This window comes from Sinohyriopsis cumingii, chromosome 2 (assembly GCF_028554795.1).
Source record: "Sinohyriopsis cumingii isolate HCF-2022 chromosome 2, ASM2855479v2, whole genome shotgun sequence".
In the NCBI taxonomy this organism is placed as follows: domain Eukaryota; kingdom Metazoa; phylum Mollusca; class Bivalvia; order Unionida; family Unionidae; genus Sinohyriopsis; species Sinohyriopsis cumingii.
Window position 1 is genome coordinate 56,356,987 of NC_142962.1, and position 21,693 is coordinate 56,378,679.

At 35.1% G+C, this 21,693-nt stretch overlaps 1 protein-coding gene across 1 annotated transcript in view; it reads left to right on the forward strand.

Annotated features, from left to right (window-relative positions):
* Positions 1 to 19,707, forward strand: part of LOC149804912 (stress-induced-phosphoprotein 1-like) — a 46,879-nt gene extending 27,172 nt beyond the window's left edge. The window contains exons 7-9 of the mRNA XM_089945839.1: positions 5,527 to 5,630; positions 10,649 to 10,812; positions 13,937 to 19,707. Of these exons, the coding sequence (XP_089801965.1) occupies positions 5,527 to 5,630; positions 10,649 to 10,812; positions 13,937 to 14,009 (341 nt within the window). The 3' untranslated portion in view covers positions 14,010 to 19,707. The remainder of the gene's footprint in view (positions 1 to 5,526; positions 5,631 to 10,648; positions 10,813 to 13,936) is intronic.
* The last annotated feature ends 1,986 nt before the right edge of the window (positions 19,708 to 21,693 follow it).

Below are 21,693 nucleotides of genomic sequence, written 5' to 3' on the forward strand. Positions count from 1 at the left end.
AGGGGAATTCAAGGATAACAAATTTACAAGCACTCAATTTTGATTATTTTCAAAACAAAAATTTGTTACTTGGTGCCCTTAAGACCTCTGGCACCCAGAGCAACTGCCCTCTCCCCTCCCCCACCCCCTTTTGTGTGCTGATATTGTTGTGGTTGATATACTTAGTTTTGGTACAATGTGCACTTTTTAATGCTTACATTTGTTACAAAAGTGGTTGTTATGCTGAACTCCATGACTTGGACTCCAGGATTGTGAACACTGATCTCCATGATTTGGTCCCAGAAACTTGGCATGTGTGCACGTTTTTGAAGATATTTGCATCTGTTTGGGTTGGGCTTGTTATCACAATGGAGGTCATATTATAATCAGTTTGATCTTGGACAAGTCTGATAATGAGTGTGATCCATGCTTATTAATGAGCTGATATTGCATCTGATTGGTTGAGCTAGTGACCACTTGGGAAACCACCATTTTCATCTGGCTGTGATCAAACTTGGAATGTGGGCATATATCCTCAAGATCGTTAATAAGGTTGATGAAGTTCAAGATTGATAATATTTATGAGCTTGTTACCACTCTGGAGTCTAGATTTATGCAGATCTATACCCACCCATGCCAACGCAAGTCAGATGCCTCTATTTCCTTGGGAAAGGCATTTGACTCCCACTTCCTCAGCATGATTCAGTTAGTAATGTGTTAAATATGCTGTTAAAACCAACAAACCAAACCAAGCCCAGATTACTGATCGTATTTTGATGGATAAGTATCTCTAACAAGAATCTGATAATGAGCAAGAACCATGCATATATTTGAGGTGATCTTGCATTAGTTTGGCTGAACTTGTTACCACTCTGGAATTGATATCAGGTTGTTACTGTTCAACATACACCACTCCCTCGATAACTTGCGCACATCGGGGTCCAGAAACATTGACGGCACTATAAGTGAGGCACGAGTTATCGAGGGACCTATAAAATAAGCCCAAAACCAATGAAGTGATTGATGACATAACGGAAAAATGGGAGGGGGGGTAGGCAGATTATACTGTTGAATACTCACTTTATAATCGTTCTGAGATTAACTGTGAATAAATATCTCTTCATAACGGTGTACTTTATTATTTCCTCATAGGACAACATTAATTTCAGGATAAATTACAGTATATTGAGGCGATCATCGAAAACATTATTCCACATGGTTTCCGTTCGCTTAACATGTGTACCACTTCACACATTGTGTACTACGTCACTAATTTTTATGTTGAATTGGATACATTCTAGTTTTATTGTTTGATCCAAAATTAGACATTTTTTTATATACAAAAGATCGACTCTTTTCGAGAAACAGTGTCGATCGAACGATAGATAGATAGATTTGAATGCGATAGAAGTAAAATGGAAAACAAAAAAAAACAAGGGTTAATCAGTACTAACATATTTAATTGGTCTACAAATTTAAAACAACGTAAATTAGAACAAGTTAATACTTGCCGTTTGTGCCACGCTTGACAAATATCAATTCACTTTTTGAAAAAATCAGTTAATTTTTTTTGTGTGTGTTACTCCTTGGTTTCTCTGCCGCCGAGCAAAATCCCTCAGATTTCTCAACTGTATGAGCTTTATGTAGTCAACATTTTGGGTCTCCAGCCACCTTATGGCAATATCAAAATATTTGATTGCTTCCTGTGCAGAGGGGTGGGGGTGCAACATCTGCATCTGCATCACTTTCAACACTTGTATTACTCCTGTTAGAATCGTCTTCTGCTGCAAATTTGTTCGTTATAGAATTGATTATAGTTTCATCTGACATGTATTCGGCTGTGGGGCAATCATTGTCAGCACAAATCCACTCCTCCATATCATCAAGAGAAATGCCCATCTCAGGACCATGAGTCTGTACGAATTTCTCCCAAACAGCCTCAGCATTAATGACATCAGTTTCACTGAAACATTCGAAGTCACTATCATCGTCGTTGTCTCTGTTACTGTTTTGCTTTACGTCAAAGGCAGCTCCAAGACCCTTAATCCAGCACCCCAGGTCTCTTGTAATCTATTTTTTTTTAAATGCAACAAACACTTCCCCAAGTTGTTGATCAAAACAAAGCCGGCATGTACATGTAATTAGGTTCTCACAGAAGTACTCACGGGTTTCAATGTGACGGTTGATTGACTCTTTTCATGTTTTCAATGAACAGAATATGTTGTGATTATAATGTTTACACTGAAATGGAATTAAAGGATTAGAACATGACTTTCACACAGGAAGATGTTTAATTGGTGTTTATTTCATTCTCTGTCGCCACCTGTTAGCATTTACCAGAAGTTTTCATTGATCGCTATTTCACCAGACTGTTTATTTACAGTATACTGACAACTATTTATCATAAAAACTTACATAATATATGATATCTTTAAACAGAGGTCTCACTAGGATTTTAAAACTGGGTCTTCCTGCCTCTGAATTCAATCACTAAATATCAGTACATTTTCTCACCCGGCCGCCAGTCAAAGCCTTTGAACTAGCCGCCTAGCTGTTGCATCATGTTTTTTTTTTTTCTTTTCTTTTTTAATGTACTCTTATAAAATGGCAACAGTACATCAAAGAGTCTTTCAGTCACTGAATTCTGTCATTGTAAATATCAGCACAATTAACTGATCAACACATTTTCCCACAAAGCAGGTGGCTGAAACAGGACCGGCAAATCTTTGAATTTTCCCACGCACCTATTACATGCGTACGGAAGATATCCGCCTCAGTGATTTTCTGCGTCCCAGATCAAAAATTGGCATCCAAATACGCATAATTAAGCATTTTTGAGATCTCTGAAATTAATTCTTCTTTAGAACTTGCAAATTTCAAAATATGGATTATATTTTTACGGGCATTAATCACCATTTTCGATGATAAAACAAGCAATGTATCAAGGTTTAATTTATCAATTCTTATCGTAATTTTTTCATGTTCAGCATATTTTAAAGATATTTTAAATACATTTTCTCTGGAAAAAATCAGGAGCCAAGACGGACACCGTGTTATAAGCGGGATCGCAAGTTATCGAGGGAGCGGTGTAGTGTATTTCTGATTCATTTTGAGTCAAATTGGCAGATAGACTTAAACCATCAAGAAGTATAATGAGACTGTGAGCAAGATCTGCACATATTAATGAAATTTGGTGTTAGAAATAGTTCTGAAAGCCTATGCAATATAAACAATTTGTTCTGCTTTAAAAATATATACTCTCTTCTCTCTCGAACGCTCCGGTGGCATAGTGGATAGAGCATCCACCTTAGATGCAGGAGGTTGTGGATTCAATCCCCGGCTGAGTCATGCCAATGATTTAAAAAAGTGGTACTTACAACTGCCTCGCTGGGTACTCAGCATTAAGAGGTTAGTGTTAGGACTGGTCGGACATCATGATACATGTCTGCGGCATGATGCCCCAGTTCTAGATGTCACTATAAACTGCCACACTGCAGACATTGTAGCGATATGACTGAAAAGTTTTTAAAGCTACATTAAAAATCCCAATCATACACACACACTCACTCTTCTCTCTCTCCCTTTCTCGTTCTCTCATTCTGTCTTGTTGCTTAGCAATTGAAGTTATTAGTCACATGTTTTGGATTCTTGCTCTTGAAAAAATGATAAAAATGATGATGATTATTTTTTAAATATATGCCAATATGCTTTGCTTCTGAAAAACTTCCAGATATAATCAACAAGAATAAAGAAAACTGCAACCTAAAAATGAAACAAGCTGTGATGGAACATTTTCAGTTTGTATGGGCATGCAGATATATTGTTAGAGTTTATGAGAGAGCCAATCATGCAAAAATGCTAGATTTTTCTGCAAATTATTACACTTACATCCAAAGCATGTTTATGTGTTGCAGAAATAGCCATGGTTGTCTGAAAATTGGTGGGAAAGTGTCAGCTCCCAAGAGGGAAGGACACTTGGCTTTTCCCAGCATAGGGAAATTGTCAGCCCCAAATAGCAAGTCCTGCCATCCAGAAGCTGGGAAGTGTGGTTGTCATGGCTCTAAAGTAGACCTGAAATTAAATCAGGGAGATCTCATTCTTCAATCGAGTTCCCTGATCAGAGACTCCCCAGCATGGTCTACATCATCTAAATAATTTTTGTACAAAGTCTGGGTACCTGACCTCTGATGCGGATAAGTTTTTTGATTGGCTAATCCATGCAGTGACCTTGCAGAATTTGAGGGATCAACAACAGTGGTCTTAGACCATGGTACTGGATCCAGCTAAACTGCTAAGAAACACTGTCATTCCCTCCTAAACATTATCAACAGTAAAACCATCAATCCTATTTTAAAACTCCTACACTAGACAGTAGCAGAGACAAGGATAGACATGTTTGTTACAGGCCTGAACAGCATGTTCCCTCTTTGTGTCTCTCTAGTGCAAGACCAGGAGGTATGGGTAGTAAATTCAGTCTGATGTAGAATTGACTATATAAATAAGCCTTGCCACCTGTCAAAGTAAACACTCAGGTTCTTAACAGAATCATGACTTCCAAGTCCCAGCTTATAATGAGAACAATACCCGTGGCCACTACATCAGGATGTGCAGAGATGGATTTTTTTCTCTCAATCCTCTCCACCCCACCCCATCCCACTGCAATGCTTGGAGTTCCGAAAATAACGTTAGGTTGTACTGTATACATATTTATGAGGCAATCTTGTATCTGATTGGCTAAGCTTGTTGCCACTCTGTAGACCAAATTTCCATAGGAATTGGCTGTAATTTGGTAAATAATCTTGTATTACCGTTGTCATAGACATAAAATAAGTAAGATCTGCACATAGTGAGATATCTTGCATCTGATTGGCTGAGTTTGATGCACATCTAGATAGAGGAACTCGTCCAGTTTCAATACAACTTGGTAAATCCATCAATGCCAGCAAGATCTTGGATGACTTTGAATATAAGCAAGAGACTATAGCATATTAAATATGACTGGATCTTTAGAAATAGTTTTTATTATCCAAGTTTCTTAAAATAAGTAAAATGAACATGATATAAAGTCCGGGAGATGTAGTTGACAGAGGTTGTGTTTCCAATATTACAAAAGCGAAATGGTCATTTGTTATGTAAGCCGTGTAAGCAATGTCAGGTCTTCTTGGGCCACTGGTTTAATATCTTCTTCACCATTTTGAAAATATGGGCTGCAACAGATGATAATATTCTATTCAGCGATTTCAGAAATACTAGAGGCTCAACTCGGCATATTTGACCACAGATCATTTTCTGCTAATAATAATCCTGTAATTGCAGGCTAGAACAGCTTTTGCCTGCCGATCAATGTTCATTAAAACCACATGATTAGTAAAACATGCTCTCATCAAATTGGAATACTTCATACTTTGAATTTTTGATGCACCACATTTTTGGTGCAATATTAAAATGTTAACTGTTCAGGAGTTTGATGGGTTGGAAATGTCTGAGGATATGTTGCTGTGTAGGACGTTTCTTGTTTTTATTGTACGTTTTTCTTTTCTTCCACAGTTAAGGGTTACCTGAGGAAAGGTGCAGCATTGATTGCCATGAAGGAACCAAGCAAAGCAGCCCAGGCATACCAGAAAGCACTGGATATAGATCCAAATTGTCAGGTAATCTGGCACTGATAGAAAACATCTTTAATGAATCACTAATACTATTTAGGACCATTTCATCAAAACCCTAATTTTCATAACCTTTGTATTTTATTGAAGCACCTTCATTGAAAGCACAAACAATGCCCTGAGATTAGATTGGTGATATCATTTTCCTTCAACAATGATTTTTTTTTTTTTTTTTTTTTTGGTTTCTGAGGTTGCAATCCTTCAAATGCCTTGGGCTTGTTTTCTACTCTTCTTTTACAAAGAATAGTCTTTGTCAAATAATAGACACTATGTATTTAACTCTGTTGGTCTTGTTTTTTATTTTTTAATGTTTTTCTTATTTCGTGTTGTTTTTGTAATAATATAATTATGTTTCTTATAGGTGTTGTCTAATGTTGTAAAGCGCTTAGAGCTTCTAAAGATTAGGTGCTATACAAAGTCCTCATTATTATTATTATTATTATTGTAGTCTTGAAAAACAAGAGCAGTGTTGTTAAGGGACATAACTCAATTTATAAGCCCAGGCAGAAATGTTTAGGCCTAGACTGATTATGTCACTTGTTATAGTCTGACATCTGTCTATTGCTTCAAATGGGTTGGAATCATTTCAAAAGAAAATGGTTATGAAAAGTAATTGCTTAAATAACTTCTCGACATCTTTTATAATTGTTGAAATCAATCTTCTGTTAATACATAAAGAGATGTAAGACTTGAAACCTAATTCATTTTGCATGTATTCAGAGGGATATTGGTATCTGCTTATGACCATAAAAATAGGAACATGGTTAGCAGTATCTTGCAAATTATATTGATCCCTTTGAACCTCATTATTAAAGTAGCATTTACTTTGATTGATTACTTTCACTTATTTATTATCAGGCCTGGCAACCCTCAAGAATCACGTATTCACATTGCATACTTGGTGTTTTATCTATCCAAGCATCATGCGTCAAATATGCAGACTTTTTCGATTTGATGCACAAAAGTCAGCAGTACATTAACTGACGCACTCCAATGTTATGTTTTGCTGATTAACACCAAACAAAAGTTTGGTCTAAAAATCGTCACGGGTACATAAATTTACACACCCCAAAATTGTGTTTTGCTGATTAACACAAAATAAAGGTTTGCTCTAACTACTTGATTGGCTAGATTACAACTATTCCAAATGGAAAACACGCACATCAGTTTCTTACGCTGATGTTATCATAATACATAGGGTTACAAGTGAGTGTGGAGCCAGAAGCTGATCTTATGTGACCTGTAACTGTCACATCATTTGTAGCAACTGTATAATGACTACACATAAGAAAGAGGCGGAAAATAAACACATGATTTTAAAATGATTCTCATACAAAACGGTTATTTTATGTGCATTCTTGTCATGCAAAGAAGCAACAATTTCCATTCACTCAAGTGTATGTCTTGTGATGTTCCAAGATACTGTCAGTGTTCGACTAAAAATGGCATCCAAGGCAAAAAAATAAATTTTAAATAGATCCGAAATGAACGAAATTATCACTTGGACTGCATTTGTACAACCAACCCTTGATAATAGTAATGTTATGGAACCAGTGGAGCCTTCATCATCTAAAGTTGAAAACATATGCTGGCTACGTTTTCAAAAAGAATTTAAGTTGAGTGAAGAATGTGGCAGTGAATACGCCTTTATGTTTAGCCATATATGTACAGAGGTTTAAAAAAACCTCCGTGACCAAATGTACCAAAAAGAAGCCTTTCAGAACAGTACACTGGCAAGGCATGCTTGGTAACCATAACCCAAACTGCTGAGTGAAGGTCCACAACTCCAGGCAGATTTTAATGCAGTTTTATAAACAAGACGTAACAGTGAAAGTGCTACTTAAGTGTGTACATTGGCTCAGTGTAGAAGACATCACTGTTTTTTAAATACAAATCTCTCCTAATTTAATACACGATTTAATGGCTGCAGAAATTGATGCCATTGGTATTTTGAGGAATTCTACTAATCAGTACGACTCTGCTACTTCCTGTTCAGAGGTACTGGAGAGCTTATCAAACTTTGTTGAGGATAGTCTTATATGTGACCTGCAAAATTCGTCATTTGTAACAGCAATGGCAGATGAAAGCACTGACATATCCAACAATAAACTGCTTGTCATATGAGCTCTGATTATTTCTGATGACATGAAACTATCAACATGATTTTTAACAAATATAGAATGTTAAGATGCTTCTGGCAGGGGAATTGCCTTATTGGCTTTAATCACATTTTATAACAAATATTTTTGTTGTGTATTTAAACAATGTAATTGTTTTTAAAAACTACTGGAGACTGATCATTGGCTTGAGTAGGACTCTTATGTTTGGATTTTGACTCAATGTTTTATGCCTTGATGAGTCAAATGACTTACATGAAGCCATTTGTAGATAAAACACTGCATGCCAAAAAATCATGCATTCCCCAATTCTCAATTTGCTTAAATGAAGAATAAAATAACATTTTTACCATTAAGTGCTATTCACAATATCAGCAGTGGTCACTGATGCCAATAACAGTCCTGTACTGCTAGTCACGATGTTATCAGACATGATTTTTCTCCATTTTAAAATGGAATTCTGCTTTTCTCCTGACTTGAATCAGATTTTTCTTGATATAGTCCAGTTTTTATATCATCTCCAATCTGGTTTTTAAAAAAAGGTCTGTCTGGTCCCATTCTGCAACAAACCTTGTAAATTATTCGTTGCATATATTAGTTAGCACATGACTCTCATAACGAGTATTCTCATTGGTCAGAAGTTTAAATTCATCCAGTGACTCTTTGTGTGATGGAACTGATGGCAATGGAATAAACAAGCATGCTTGCAAAACATGGCATCCCAAGTTGTTGAGAGAGACCATGATGTGAAAAGTTTACATAAAGGTTTAAAAAATGTAGGGAAATGGGAATGTCTGGAGCGAAAAGTTAACTGAAATTTAATTGGTAAGTTTATAAGAAAACTGAACGCTAGAGGACTGGCAGTTTGTGACCTCTGCAAGACAGATCAGAATTACGGTAATTGCATTTGGAAGAGTTTGGAACAGCACCTACAAAAGAAGCTGCATACAGAAAAATTGAAGTTCAGAAGGCATCTGGAAAAAGTGCAGTTAATTACTATATGAAGAAAGATTTCTTGCATGAGAGAACTGATGTAGCCCTCTGTCAGAATATTGGTGCTGCATGTCGCCAATTCAAGCACCAGCTTGAAGGGAAAAAGGCTCTCATTGAGAAGGAAAGAAACGATTGCACATTAAGCCAAAAAAGTCAGTGGTGACAAAAAGGAAGGCTAAAGAAATCTTTGCCAAATCCGCAAAAAGAGTTCGACTGGCATATCAACAGGTTGTGTCCAGCGGAGAAAAAGACAAGTGAATGTATGGGATTATTTGTATATAGTCAAAGCACTTGGGTGTTTATTTTAAAGATTTGTTATCAAAAGAGTATTTGCTGCAAAAATTGACATATTATTGTGACTTAATAACAACGTGAACACTGATATGCACATGAAATGACTTCAGCATCAATAGTATTGCAGAACAAATTCATGTGATTATAAATGTTATGAAATTATTGAAGTCAAGTTGAACAGTTTTGGTAAGTTTATTAGTTTTTCAAATGATTATTTTATGATGATAAGTTGCACCAGATGCATTTTTTTTACATGAGAGTTTAAATTGCATTTGGAGCGGGGTGGGGTGGGGGGCTTTGGCCCACTGGACCCCTTCGATACCCTGTTGGGGTTTACCCCCAAACCTCACTTTCAGCTTTTTTTTAATGGAACACCAAAAACATGTCTGTGTTATAAAAACTCTATCCAGTTGTTACAGTTTGCCCTGTAGCAAGCATTTTAAAGTATTTAATCTATATTTAGAACATAAGTTTTACAAATATTTGTGAAGAAAACGTGGGCTAAATAGGATTTTTTAAAAAAATTTACATGTACATACTCATGGGAACTGTAATTTCTTGTAATGAACACTAAATGAAAACAGTTTTTTCAAGTGCATAAATTTTTTAGATATTGAAAGATTTGCATATATCATAATTTGCTAGAGTTAATATTTTTCCACACTTGCGCAGACACCACTAATCATAAACCATTTGAAGTATCATCTGGATTAATACCATTTTGTAATTAGAATGTTAAACTGTTTTGACCTCCAAGGAAAAAGAAATGCATTCCACAAAAAGTGATGTATAGATTGGAATACACCAGAAATTTTCCTTGCCATTCAGCCATCAAACATTGTTGTACATTCTGCTTTTTGCACACAGTATTCTGTTAATTTTTTAATTGGAAATGTCTACATGGGATCGTATCCATGCTTACATTTTCTCTGCCATACATGTTCTATATTATATTATTAATATTATATAGTACTTGAGCCCCTGTGGGCATGTGGCAGAGGCGATGTTAAAAAGCACACTACTAGAAAAATGGACTGATATAGGGAAATTTTAAGAATACCCAGCAGATTTCAGGTCTGGAATACTTCAAGCCATTGACTACAATAACCTCACTTTGTTTGGACAGTACAATATTCCTTAAGATGCATTTATGGATAAAGTTACTTGCCTATAGACAATAGTTTGTAAGAGGACATGTAGCAACATCTTGTCCCACCCAGTCACATTATCCTGACACCAGGCTGACCAGTCCTAACACTAACCTCCTAATGCTGAGTGCAAGCAAGACGGCTGCTAGTACCATTTTTGTAAGTATTTGGTATGAATCAGCTGGGGTTTCAACCCATGACCTCTCACATACGAGGCAGATGCTCTAACCACTAGGCCATGGGAGTGGTTGGTGAATATTAAAAGGAATTATAGGAATTATGTTTGTTCTGCAGAGAATTCAACATTCTCTTTTATGTTCAAAGTAGCAGTGCCTTTGTTTTGGTAAATTGTTGCTCTGTATGTTGAAAATTTAAGCTTTCTTTAGTACAGATCTTTTACTGGAGCAAAAAAGTTTTTAATGCGTTTTTTTCTTAATATGTCTTGTTTTTAAAGGAGGCCCAAGATGGTTACAGGAATGCTGTAATAACGGAGGGTAATGACCCTGAAGCTGTGCGGAAGAGAGCAATGGCTGATCCGGAAGTGCAGCAGATCCTGGCAGATCCAGCGATGAGGCTTATACTGGAACAAATGCACAAGGATCCTAATGCTCTAAAAGAGTGAGTTTATCTTTCATTGATTTTTATAAGATTTCCATAACATGGTGTGTATTATATTAGACTGTTGTTGATCTGACGACCCTTCTGTTACCAGTTTGGTTTCTGCGTAATAATTTTTATGTTCAAAAGCTCTAGTATTAAGATCACTCGGACTGAAAGAAGAAAAATGGTGTCTGCAACATAACTCAGATTTCCATCATCTACAGTTGCCAAACTTGTGAATAGCTTACACTTGGTGTAAAGAAAAACCCTCTAGACTGCATGATCAATAGGTTGTAGGACTGTTTCTGTGAAAGAAGGAAGAAAGGAAATTTTTCTTCATCTGTGACTCCCTAATTTTGTGGATGGCTTGAAAATTCAATATAACCACCACAACAGCTATCCAGAAAATCTTGTTATTGCTACTCCTCAGCAGACGGTTGTATCAACATGGGGTCAGTGCAGAAGACTTTGTATGATGTCTAGTTGGTCCTAAATGAAAATGGTGCCAATCTTACATTGTCCACTGTTAGCACGACAAAATATTTTTTCTTCTTCCTGTTCCAAAACTTATGGTGCAACTTTCTTTCACCTGGATCATATGTCCCAAGATATAAGAAATGAAATAAATTTGTATTTCTGCTCGCCCCCCACTTCATGTTGTAATAAAATAGATAGAACGCTTATTTGATAATAAAAGAAAGAAACTAACCTTGTAATGTTATCAGTTATTCCTTTTTTGTTCTACATGAGCATTAAAGAATAAAATATATCCACGAAATCTGTATATGTGGCATAGGCTTCCCTACTTTAGTGTGTATCGCTTAATTCCAATAACAAACTGATTGGTTGTGCTCAACGGTTTGAATATGTTATCCAACTGAAAACTGGATCCAACAAAATCGTGAACAAGGGGGAAATAATCAACCTAATATCTTGAATACAGCTGTCATTCTTATATGACACAGTGTTAGGTGCAAATTAATCAAGATTGAATTATATCCAGGTCTACTGTATGACAGTATCTCGCACAAAAAATCAATATTTGAAAACATTCACTTGAGTGTAAGTGACAATCATTTCACCAGCATGGGTTACAAAAGTATCATTACTTTGTATGATATTGCAGACATCAATGCTCCATTGTATTACTGATAACTACAGATGCAAGCACATAGAACAGGACATGAAAGACAAAGGTTATTTTAATTACAAAGCATGCCGACCTTGGAAGCCAACATTGGTTCCTTTTTTTTTTAAAAGGATATCAATACAAAGGTTATTTTATTGCAAAGCAAACTGACTTTGGATTCTTTTAAGTGTGCCAAAAAAAATATTTTTATATTTAATTTTTAATATACAAAGATGGCCAAGATATGGAAGCTAACTTCGGATCCTTTTTCACTGGTATTCACAGGAATTTTGAAAATAAATTGAAACAATGCAACAATTTTAAAGTGACACGATATAGTACTTCATGCATCGATATCGATGACCCAGCATTGCTCAGAAGATTTGGAGAAAATAAAATCATGTGATGAATTTGTGAAGGCCAGAAGAGAAACAGATGATTTTGTTGATAATATGATCATTAACAAGGATGAAATTCTAGGTATACTTTGATCTCATTCCTGGACAGACTGATGATGAGATTGGGGGTCAAAGGTGTGAGAATTAGCAGTACTGGTGCAGATTTGAAAAAAGTCTGACTTCAGTCCTTGCAGTTTCCACTTCAGGTGATGTGTTGCCTCTAAAAAAAATTCACGATATGAGAAAGCTAAAAAAGATATTCCCGCACCGAAAGAAGGGTTGTGTTGATTTTTTTTAAAAACAAAGTGCATTTTCAGACAAGTAATTTTCGAATGAAAACCGATGTATCACAGAACATACAGTGCACACAAAAAAATTACTTTTAAAATTAATTTATGGTGTCCGAACAGATATGGTATCCCAGCATATATGGTAAATAGGATAGTCTGTATTGCTGTAAAACGGGATAGCTAGTACATGCTTGGTCCTATAATATCCCAGAAGTAGCCAGTGTCACTGGAAAGGAGGATGGCTGTCGTGCATGGTCCTGTAGTGTCCCAGAAATGTGTCACTGGAAAGGAGAATGGCTACTGTGCATGGTCCTATACAATGCCAGAAGTTGTCACAGTCGCTGGAAAGGAGGATGGCTGCTGCATATGGTCATATAATGTCCCAGAAGTAGTCAATAGTGCTGGAAAGGATTATGTCTGCTGAGTATGGGCCTGTCATGTGCTATACAGAACAGGTCCTTGTTCTTCCTGGTTCTGAACATTAGAACTTCACAGCTGATAGGATGATGGAATTTTTCTTGTATGGACAAAGCTAATTTCCATCTCAAGCAACAAGTGTTACTTCACAAAAAAATAGTTCTAAACCACCCACCCCACCCCAAGTACATTTTTGGGTAAAACTAATTTTAATTATGTAATTCTAACATGCTAAGGATGATATACCAGATAATTCGAAGGGACTAAGGCATAGGACTGGGTTTTTGTTTTTGTCCTTGACCTCCATTTTTAATTAGAGCAAGAAATTTTCACATTGCACTGGAGATTTGTGCAGGAAAAGAGATGCCACTGCAATAATTGCAGGTAATTTGTTACATAATTAAAATTGTATTTAACACCGAAAAATACATTTTTTCTTTATTTTAATATAGGAATGATGGTGTTGAAGTGGGTTTGAGATTTGAACAACTTGTCCATACCACTGATGTGCATCTGCCATTATCAACCACTGAATTTAGAGATAAATTGTGTATAGATATAATAGCAAACAACTTTTTTCTTTTTATCATTTTTAATGTTTTTTTAAGTGCACTTTCAGAAAATACTAATGCCTACACTGATAAAATTAGTTTTGTACTTTAAGGAAAGGTGAAGTTGATATTGTAGTGTCCTGTACATCTGCACAGCACACAAGAGCAGTCTTATAATTAGTATATAGTGATCAATATTAATGTCAGTTCTTGTAGGTAAATTGCGTATAAATTTATGTTAACTCAACATTGTTCAAGTTACAAAGCAAACAATTTTGACTTGTTCTCCAATTTAATGGCATGAACCATTACTGCAAACTTGCACTTCTAATGATTTTGATAAATTTTATTTTTCAGGCATTTACAGAACCCAGACATAGCTCAAAAGATAGAGAAACTTTTGGAATGCGGCATCATTGCTATTCGATAATACCACCAAGAACCATTGGAACATGTTTATGTCTGTATTGCTTCTTCTACTGTCTTGTTCTCAATTCATTAAAAAAAATTCAAACATATTTATCATTATCATATTTCTGTATATAAGAGTTGACTGCAGCAAAAACAATTACCTGCTATTTCCAGGAAGTATAAAAGTTAATGAGAGGCTTTTGTTAGGTATAACTTGGTGTCCATTTTGCATTAGCCTGCATTTATCATTCTTGTAGATTATCAGTTATTTCCACAAGCCCTTGAAGTGCTCTTGCTTTGATGCTGTCTTTATGTCTGTCCCAAAAACCTTTTCATCATGAAAATACAAAAGCTATTGGAGCTGTGAAATTTTACACTTTATCATGGACACGAGTAGATGAGTTGATTAGATTTTTCAGGCCATTACAGCAGTTTTTCAAATCTATACCCACTATGAAAATACTTTGGACTTTTTGTTCAAAACCTTGTTAACATAGTTATGCAAACACCAGTTTATATAGGCAAATGAAATTTTCTGATGCATTTCCATATACATTTGTAAATGACCATGTTAGATTTTCAGGTATTTTTTTTTTTTTGAATGTGGATATTGTATGACCTCCCTAGTAACCGGTGATAAAATATCTGTAGTTGTAAATTACTTGTCGCATAATTGGCATATTCTTCCAGAGATGTGTTGCCATGGGTAACTCTTGATATTGTGACAACTTAATTAAAACAAATGCTGTAACCATCCTCAGTGATAGAAAAATTCATTGCCTGGGACAGCTAAAAATGAAAGTTGTGCAAAAATGTATTTTAAAAAATGATAATGTTAAGAATTATATTGAAATTTTATGTCTTTTACAGTGACAAACAGTTGTTCTTTTTGGCGATTAGTTTTGGGTGATTGTTATTTTTAAGAAGTCATGAATCAGTTTTTCCTTGTCTGATTAAGTAACCACAATGAATGCTACCAACCACACATGATATATCCTTAAAGAAACCAGACTTTTTATTTCTTGTAAATACATCAGCATATATTAGAGGTTTCTTCCATCTTTGGCCTGGCACACTGAATATGTATGATCTAGTATTACATATTCTCACTGATCTGTTATAGAAATGGTCTGGGCATTTCATTGTCAAGTGCAGAATGGTTGTGTTTTGTAGCTGACTTTACTGAAAGAAATATGGCACGTATGAACAATTGAACCAGTCACTTTTCTTGTTACGTATGATGTTAGTGTACATGACAGACATTACACTTTTGGTATAAACAGTACACTTTTTTTCACCTATTTACACTGCTTGCCTGTATATGGATTACTTTTTCTTGCACATTAAAAAATGAAAATAAAGCAATAAAACGTTTTTGTCAGTTTTATTATCGTCACTTTAATCCCACACACCATATAAATTTGAGAATACTGCTGTATAAGAATATCATAAGCTGACATTTGTCCATCGTAGACTTACATGTACAGTGCATCCCCGTTATAACACGGTCATGGCGTGGCTCCCAAAATTTCGTACATTTGCACATAAAAAATATTTTTTGTTCGAAAGTACATGAAATAGTGTCTGAAAAATTTATTATCATTATGTGGAAGAGATCTCGTATGAATTCGAATTTAATACAATCGTGGCATGGTTCCTGAAATTTTAATTTTCCAATACATGTATTTTTCTCGTACCAGAAAAGAAATTTTTTTTTAAGTACGAGATATAGTGTGTAAAACATTTATTATCATTTCGGGGAAGAGTTCACGTATGAATGTTAATATAATACGATCGTGGCATTGCTTCTGAAATTTAACTATCACCAGGTTCTTGAAGTGTTGTGCCAAAATAAACATTATCAGAAATGCTACTTATTAATGGTCCATGAGTAAAGCCAGTAAGTCGTCTTTGTGATTATCTTCAATTAATTCTGTATACAGTCGTTGCTCAAACAATGGTCAACATGGGTTTCTTCTTTAACTACATACACAACCAAGCAGCAGACAGTGCAGTGGTTGACAAAAGATTCTCACAGTTTAATGAACATCAAAACACAAAAGACGCCATCATGTTTGCTGGGGTTGGCGGTGTTATTAGACACAATCAGTTGACCAGTAAATAATGTCCGCTTTATTAGCTGGAAAATGAAATCTGATAACATGCTACTTTATTCATCTGATACCCGGGGCCCCGAGTGGTCTAAAGCACTCTCCGTTACGGATCATTGCCATCCCACCTGTCTGCGTGGGTTCGAGTCTCAGATTTGGCAAATGTGGGTATGTGAGAAAGCTTGTGAGCAGCTTCTCGTGGGTCGGTGGTTCTTTCCGGGGTTTTCTTGGGTTCTTCCTCCACCGTTAATATTGGCCGCCATGTATAGCCTATGGTGTGCTGAAAAATGGCTTTAAACCCCACAGCAACAACCAGAGTTTGATTCCAGATGATTATAAGTTAATTCAGTTTTAAAGTTGTTCCTTACATGCTACTCTTGTAATTTTTCCAGAATTAACGAAAGTGGTGACCGAATTGTTGCCCTTGTTTAATTAGATTGCAAACAAGAATTGGGAAGAATGGCAACACTTGTGTTAATCGTTAGATTTAACAATGCAAGGGCTAGATATGATTTACTGCTATAAGAGATTAAGCACTCAAAAGTACATAATTGTTGCAGATTTCTTCCTTATTTAAGCATAGTAGCATATATACTCGACAAGTCCAGCTGTGAATAAAATAGATCGTGATCTCAAAGTACTTTATATGACAATAGCTCTGAATCTGTGCAGTTCGAAGTGGGACTTGCAAGTGTGTTGGAAGGTGAAGAACAAATTCAAAAGAATTAAATCATACTTGATGATGGCAAAAATGAACTGAAATATGAATATTATTATATTTTGCATTAAATTAGAGGCCAAGTTTAATTAAAGCACTTTTTAGTCTAAATTAGCAGTAGGTTTTGAGAAAATCGACATGGGAAGGACTGATTTTTTTATGGCACCATCTAGGTAGAAGATAACTGGGCACTGACAGCCATTACATAAATAGTATACATACAGATGTGGTTTGTCAGTTATCTATTACAGTTCACTTTTATTCTTGTACTGTTATAAACGGGACAAATGTTGGAATACGCTGAGCACTGTTGAGTACCTTTGGGCCTTGTATGTGGGGAAAAAAATTATTTTGATGTAGCAGTTTATGTTGAATGCATCCAAAACCAAGTAACATGAACAAAAATTTGCTATATGTGTTATCATTCAAAGTAGATTTTTCTTGTTTATGCATACTACCATTAATAAGTTGTCTTTTCCATTTGTAGCCTAATACAGTGATTATCCAGCATTCATTTATAACTGTTTATTATATTTTTTAACTGAATAAAATTTACTCTTTTGTCTCTCACTGCATGATTTCCTATTGTAATGATACAATTTTTTTTGCATCATCTTTTCAAACAAATGTGATAGAAGAAATGTGCAAAATATGTATGATTAGAATTGTACATTTATTATATCTCGCGCCTTTCATTCATTGAAAATTGTCATATGTGATGATCTTGTATACATCAAAAATTCATTAAATCATTCAGAAGTTTAATTGAAAACATTACGAGTCACATGTACCTGAATTAGGTGCTGTCCAGTTTAAGAGAGTGTGAAACTAGCCTTACAGTTGAACATGGTCTTAAAGTTTATTAGAATAAAAAATAATGAGCCTTTACTCTCGTAACATGTTAAAATTGTGACTGTCAGTGTTTTGGTTCATTCAATCACAAATCTGTTAAGTCTATTTATCTGACCCGAATTAATTCAGTTTTAATTACAATTGACATCATTTGTTTTTATCATTATGTGACAGTTTACATCCACTGTATTGTTAGTCTCTTGTTACAGATACGTCTGTGTTCTTGTTTTTATCATTATGTGACAGTTTACATCCACTATGTATGTTAGTCTCTTGTTACTGATATGTCTGTATTCTTGTTTTCAGTGGTTATCCTCATTCATAGTACAGTATAATGTAGCTCTTGTATCAAAAGTGTGAATTTTCAGGTAGATTAATGAACAGAGGTATTAAAAAAGTCTCGTTTCTTGACGACTTGAAACTTTTTGTGTATGTGTGTTATGCTGGTCTAATCGGATGTTGTATTAAAAGTAGGTGGACAACTACAATTGTTTAGAGGCACTTTTAGTTATTTTTCATAAGACTTTACACTAGCGGGAATAAAGTTTGGAGACTTCAGTCTGTAATAGTATATGTGCATTGTGATGAACATAAACAGATTTGAGGGGAAAAACGCTGAGAATGACACCCAGTTGCTGTGTTTGTAGATATAGGATCCAATTTGTAGCAGATCAACAAAAGCAGGAGGGATGCTAAAATTAACACTAAAAAATCTGTTGCCTAGGACAACCAAAATTTATGATGGGGAACCATATTTACCAAGGTTAAAGCCCGCTCAGGCAACCTAAATGTTAAAAATATTATCATGTTGAAAATTATAATGGAATTTTATATTTTCTTCCAGCAACAAACATTTCATTGTTACCTTTAGCATGGTGTCTGAATTGTCACCATATAATACTGTAGTAGAATGTTCAATGAATTCTTTGAGTAAGAAGCCACGCTAATCCACATGTACTGGCTACTTGTAGTCACATCAAGAAATCACCGTCCATTCTAATAGCCAGTCAGGGTGGATCCTTGAAGAAACATGGCGAAAGAAATGTGACAAGTATAAAGAATCAAGCTGTAAATGTTCTTGCATACTGTATTTAGGCATAAGGGTAAAATTCATTTTTATGTGAAAGTTTACAACTATAATGATCAAATATAGATACGATTGTGGTCAAGGGTGGGAAGTCTGGTTACCATTCAGTACCACTATAGGTTTAGAAGCCGATTTATTGTACGACAAAGTACATTTTAAAATAAAGGAAATTTATCAATTTTTATTTAACCTGATCTCGGATTAAATAAATGTGTCAAAATGTCATACTTTCCATTAATAGGACTATATATATAATAAAAGTTCTTAAATAATTTTAATTGCTGTAATCTTTGGGCAGTTGCAGTAATTTACTGGGCACCAAGAGAAAAAAACATGTAGGCAAGAAGTTTTGCCCAGGAACAACAATAGATTTTCACAGTTCTGTACCTTACATGAACAGCAGTCATTATTGGGTATCAGTTTTGGAGTAGTTTTCAGAATTGATTAATTGAACACTCATTTTGGACTTCTGCTTTAAAGCACTGTATGTAGTAACAAATTCTAAACTGTCCGAATAGAGATAAATCTGTTACAGATTGACCATTACTAGAACAAGCGCTCTTTTTTTTTATCTCTCAAGTTTGTAACGCGGGGTAGGGATATATAGTTATCACACTGTCCATCTAAGTTGTGTAGAGGTGCCTTTTGATACATGTACTTGCAGTTTTCTGCATTCAGTATTTTTTTATGTTACCATGGTAAAAGTAGTGTATAAACTGACAATGATGTGCCATTTATACTAAATAGAATAAGTAGTAAAAAGAGTGTGTGTTGGACAGTAGGAATGTTTACATACCGGTAATTGGGAGACTGAAAATTTGTGATCTCTGGATGTTTCTTGTTGAAACTGAAAAATGTAATTTCTTTCAGGGACAAGTTAAATACATGTATCAAAGAGCAATGTTTGTATGTAACCTGACTTATGGATGAAATAAATTTATGAACAATCGGGTGTGGGTTTTAACTCAGCTTATCATTAGACCATGAGAGCTTCAAGAGTAGCCTGTTATCTGTCATCCATCCATTTATGAGGACATTTTGTTCTTGCTACTCTTCTAAACGACTTGAGGGATTGCCATAAAACTGTACACATTCATCCCAAGGTTTAATTGTTCCTACATGAAAATGTTACTGATCTGATGGGGTCCTGGGTCTAGGCCATATGGTCTAAGGCGTTTGCCTTTGCACATCATTTACCTCTCACTCTGTCTTTGTGGGGTTTCGAATCTTGGCTTGACCAGTGCCTCTATTCAGGTACAGACTTAACACCCCAAAAGAGCTTGATGTCCTTCTGTGATGTATAAAGCCTAAAATTCCCGATGATAAATATTTTTCAATATCAGTGCAGCAGATGTTTTTGATACGGTCAGTAAGTTTTAATAAATCCTCGGTACTGGATGACATTGATCCACGAATCCATAACTTACTGTACCAGTAATAATAAAAAAATCATTAATAAACATAAAAGTGGTAACTTTCCCGACATCTTGAAAAGTGCAAAGGTTTATCCATTATTTTAAAAGAAAAAGATAATTTTAAAAAAGGAGGATCAAGGGAACTTAAGACCAGTATCCATTCGATTATCAAAATTATTTGGAAAACAAGTAACTACGCAGGACAGTGCATGTTTCAAACTTACTTTACATTTCTTAAGGCACAATCTGGATCAGGCAGAACATGCCATATTAAAAGATCTTTGGCTACAAGAAATGGATAATGGCTCTTTGATGGGGATTGTTTTTTCTCGACTTTACGACAACCTTCGATCTAATTGATTATGAAAATCTGCAACAAAAGTTTAATTGTTACATGTTTGAAATTTCTTGTTTTAACTGGTTTAGAGTACACATAAATAAAAGGTCCCACCAAGTAACCAATGGCAATTCAGTAGTATCTCACCAACTCTCACTATACATTCAGGGGTTCATCAAGGCTTCTTTTTATGCCCTCTACTTTTTTCCATAAATTATCTTCATTAAGAAATTAATTTACAAATATAGGTTTGTTTGCAGATGATGCAACGTTGTATAAATTAAGTTCCGATACTGAAGTTGTCCAGACAAGATTCGACTCGAACCGAATTAGATTTAAATGTTGGGCAAAACAAAATAAGATAATAATTAATGAAGACAGTGTATGATTCTGAGTACATCACAAGAACTACGTAATATGGGAAACAATATTTATCTCATGCAATAAAAAGTCGTCAATTTGCAGATGTAAAACTTGTAAAGTTTGTTGATGTGTCTGTAATAATGGCCATATTGGCAAGGTTTGTGGAGTACTGTCATCCGAAATCGACATACTCAGCAGAATAAATATTTACCGACATAAACTCGCTTTCTATACTATATTTAATATATTCTTCCAACAATGGATTATTGTTCAGCTGTATGGGAAAATTACTACAGTTCTGTTCTACATTAACTTCAGAAAAGGGTAGCACACATGCATCTATTGCATATTCATCAAAAAACTGCTTACAGAATCATGCAACATATGAAAGAATTGATTTTCACAAGACAGTTCTTACATATAAATATCTACATGGAGATGCTCTAGATTATCTTAAGGATTCATTCCGACCTTACTCAGCATCTTCAGTTTCGAAGAGCATCACATGGAAATCATCATCCACCAAAAACAGGAACAGAGCAATATAACAAGCTTTCACTACTCTGGTACAGTTCTCTGGAACAAGTTTCCACTGCATATGAAAGCTGTAGAAAATATAGCAGTTTTTAAGAAGAGATATCATTAGTATGTATTTGTAACAAATATATTATAATACTAACGACACATACAAATACATTGTGACATTGTTATACTTTCTTCAAAAAGCCTAAAGGGAGAATATTCCTTGACTAGACAAGTCACCATCTTGAAAATCCCTAAATGTTTTCACCAAAAGACTTTTAATGGTGTCTAGTAAGTA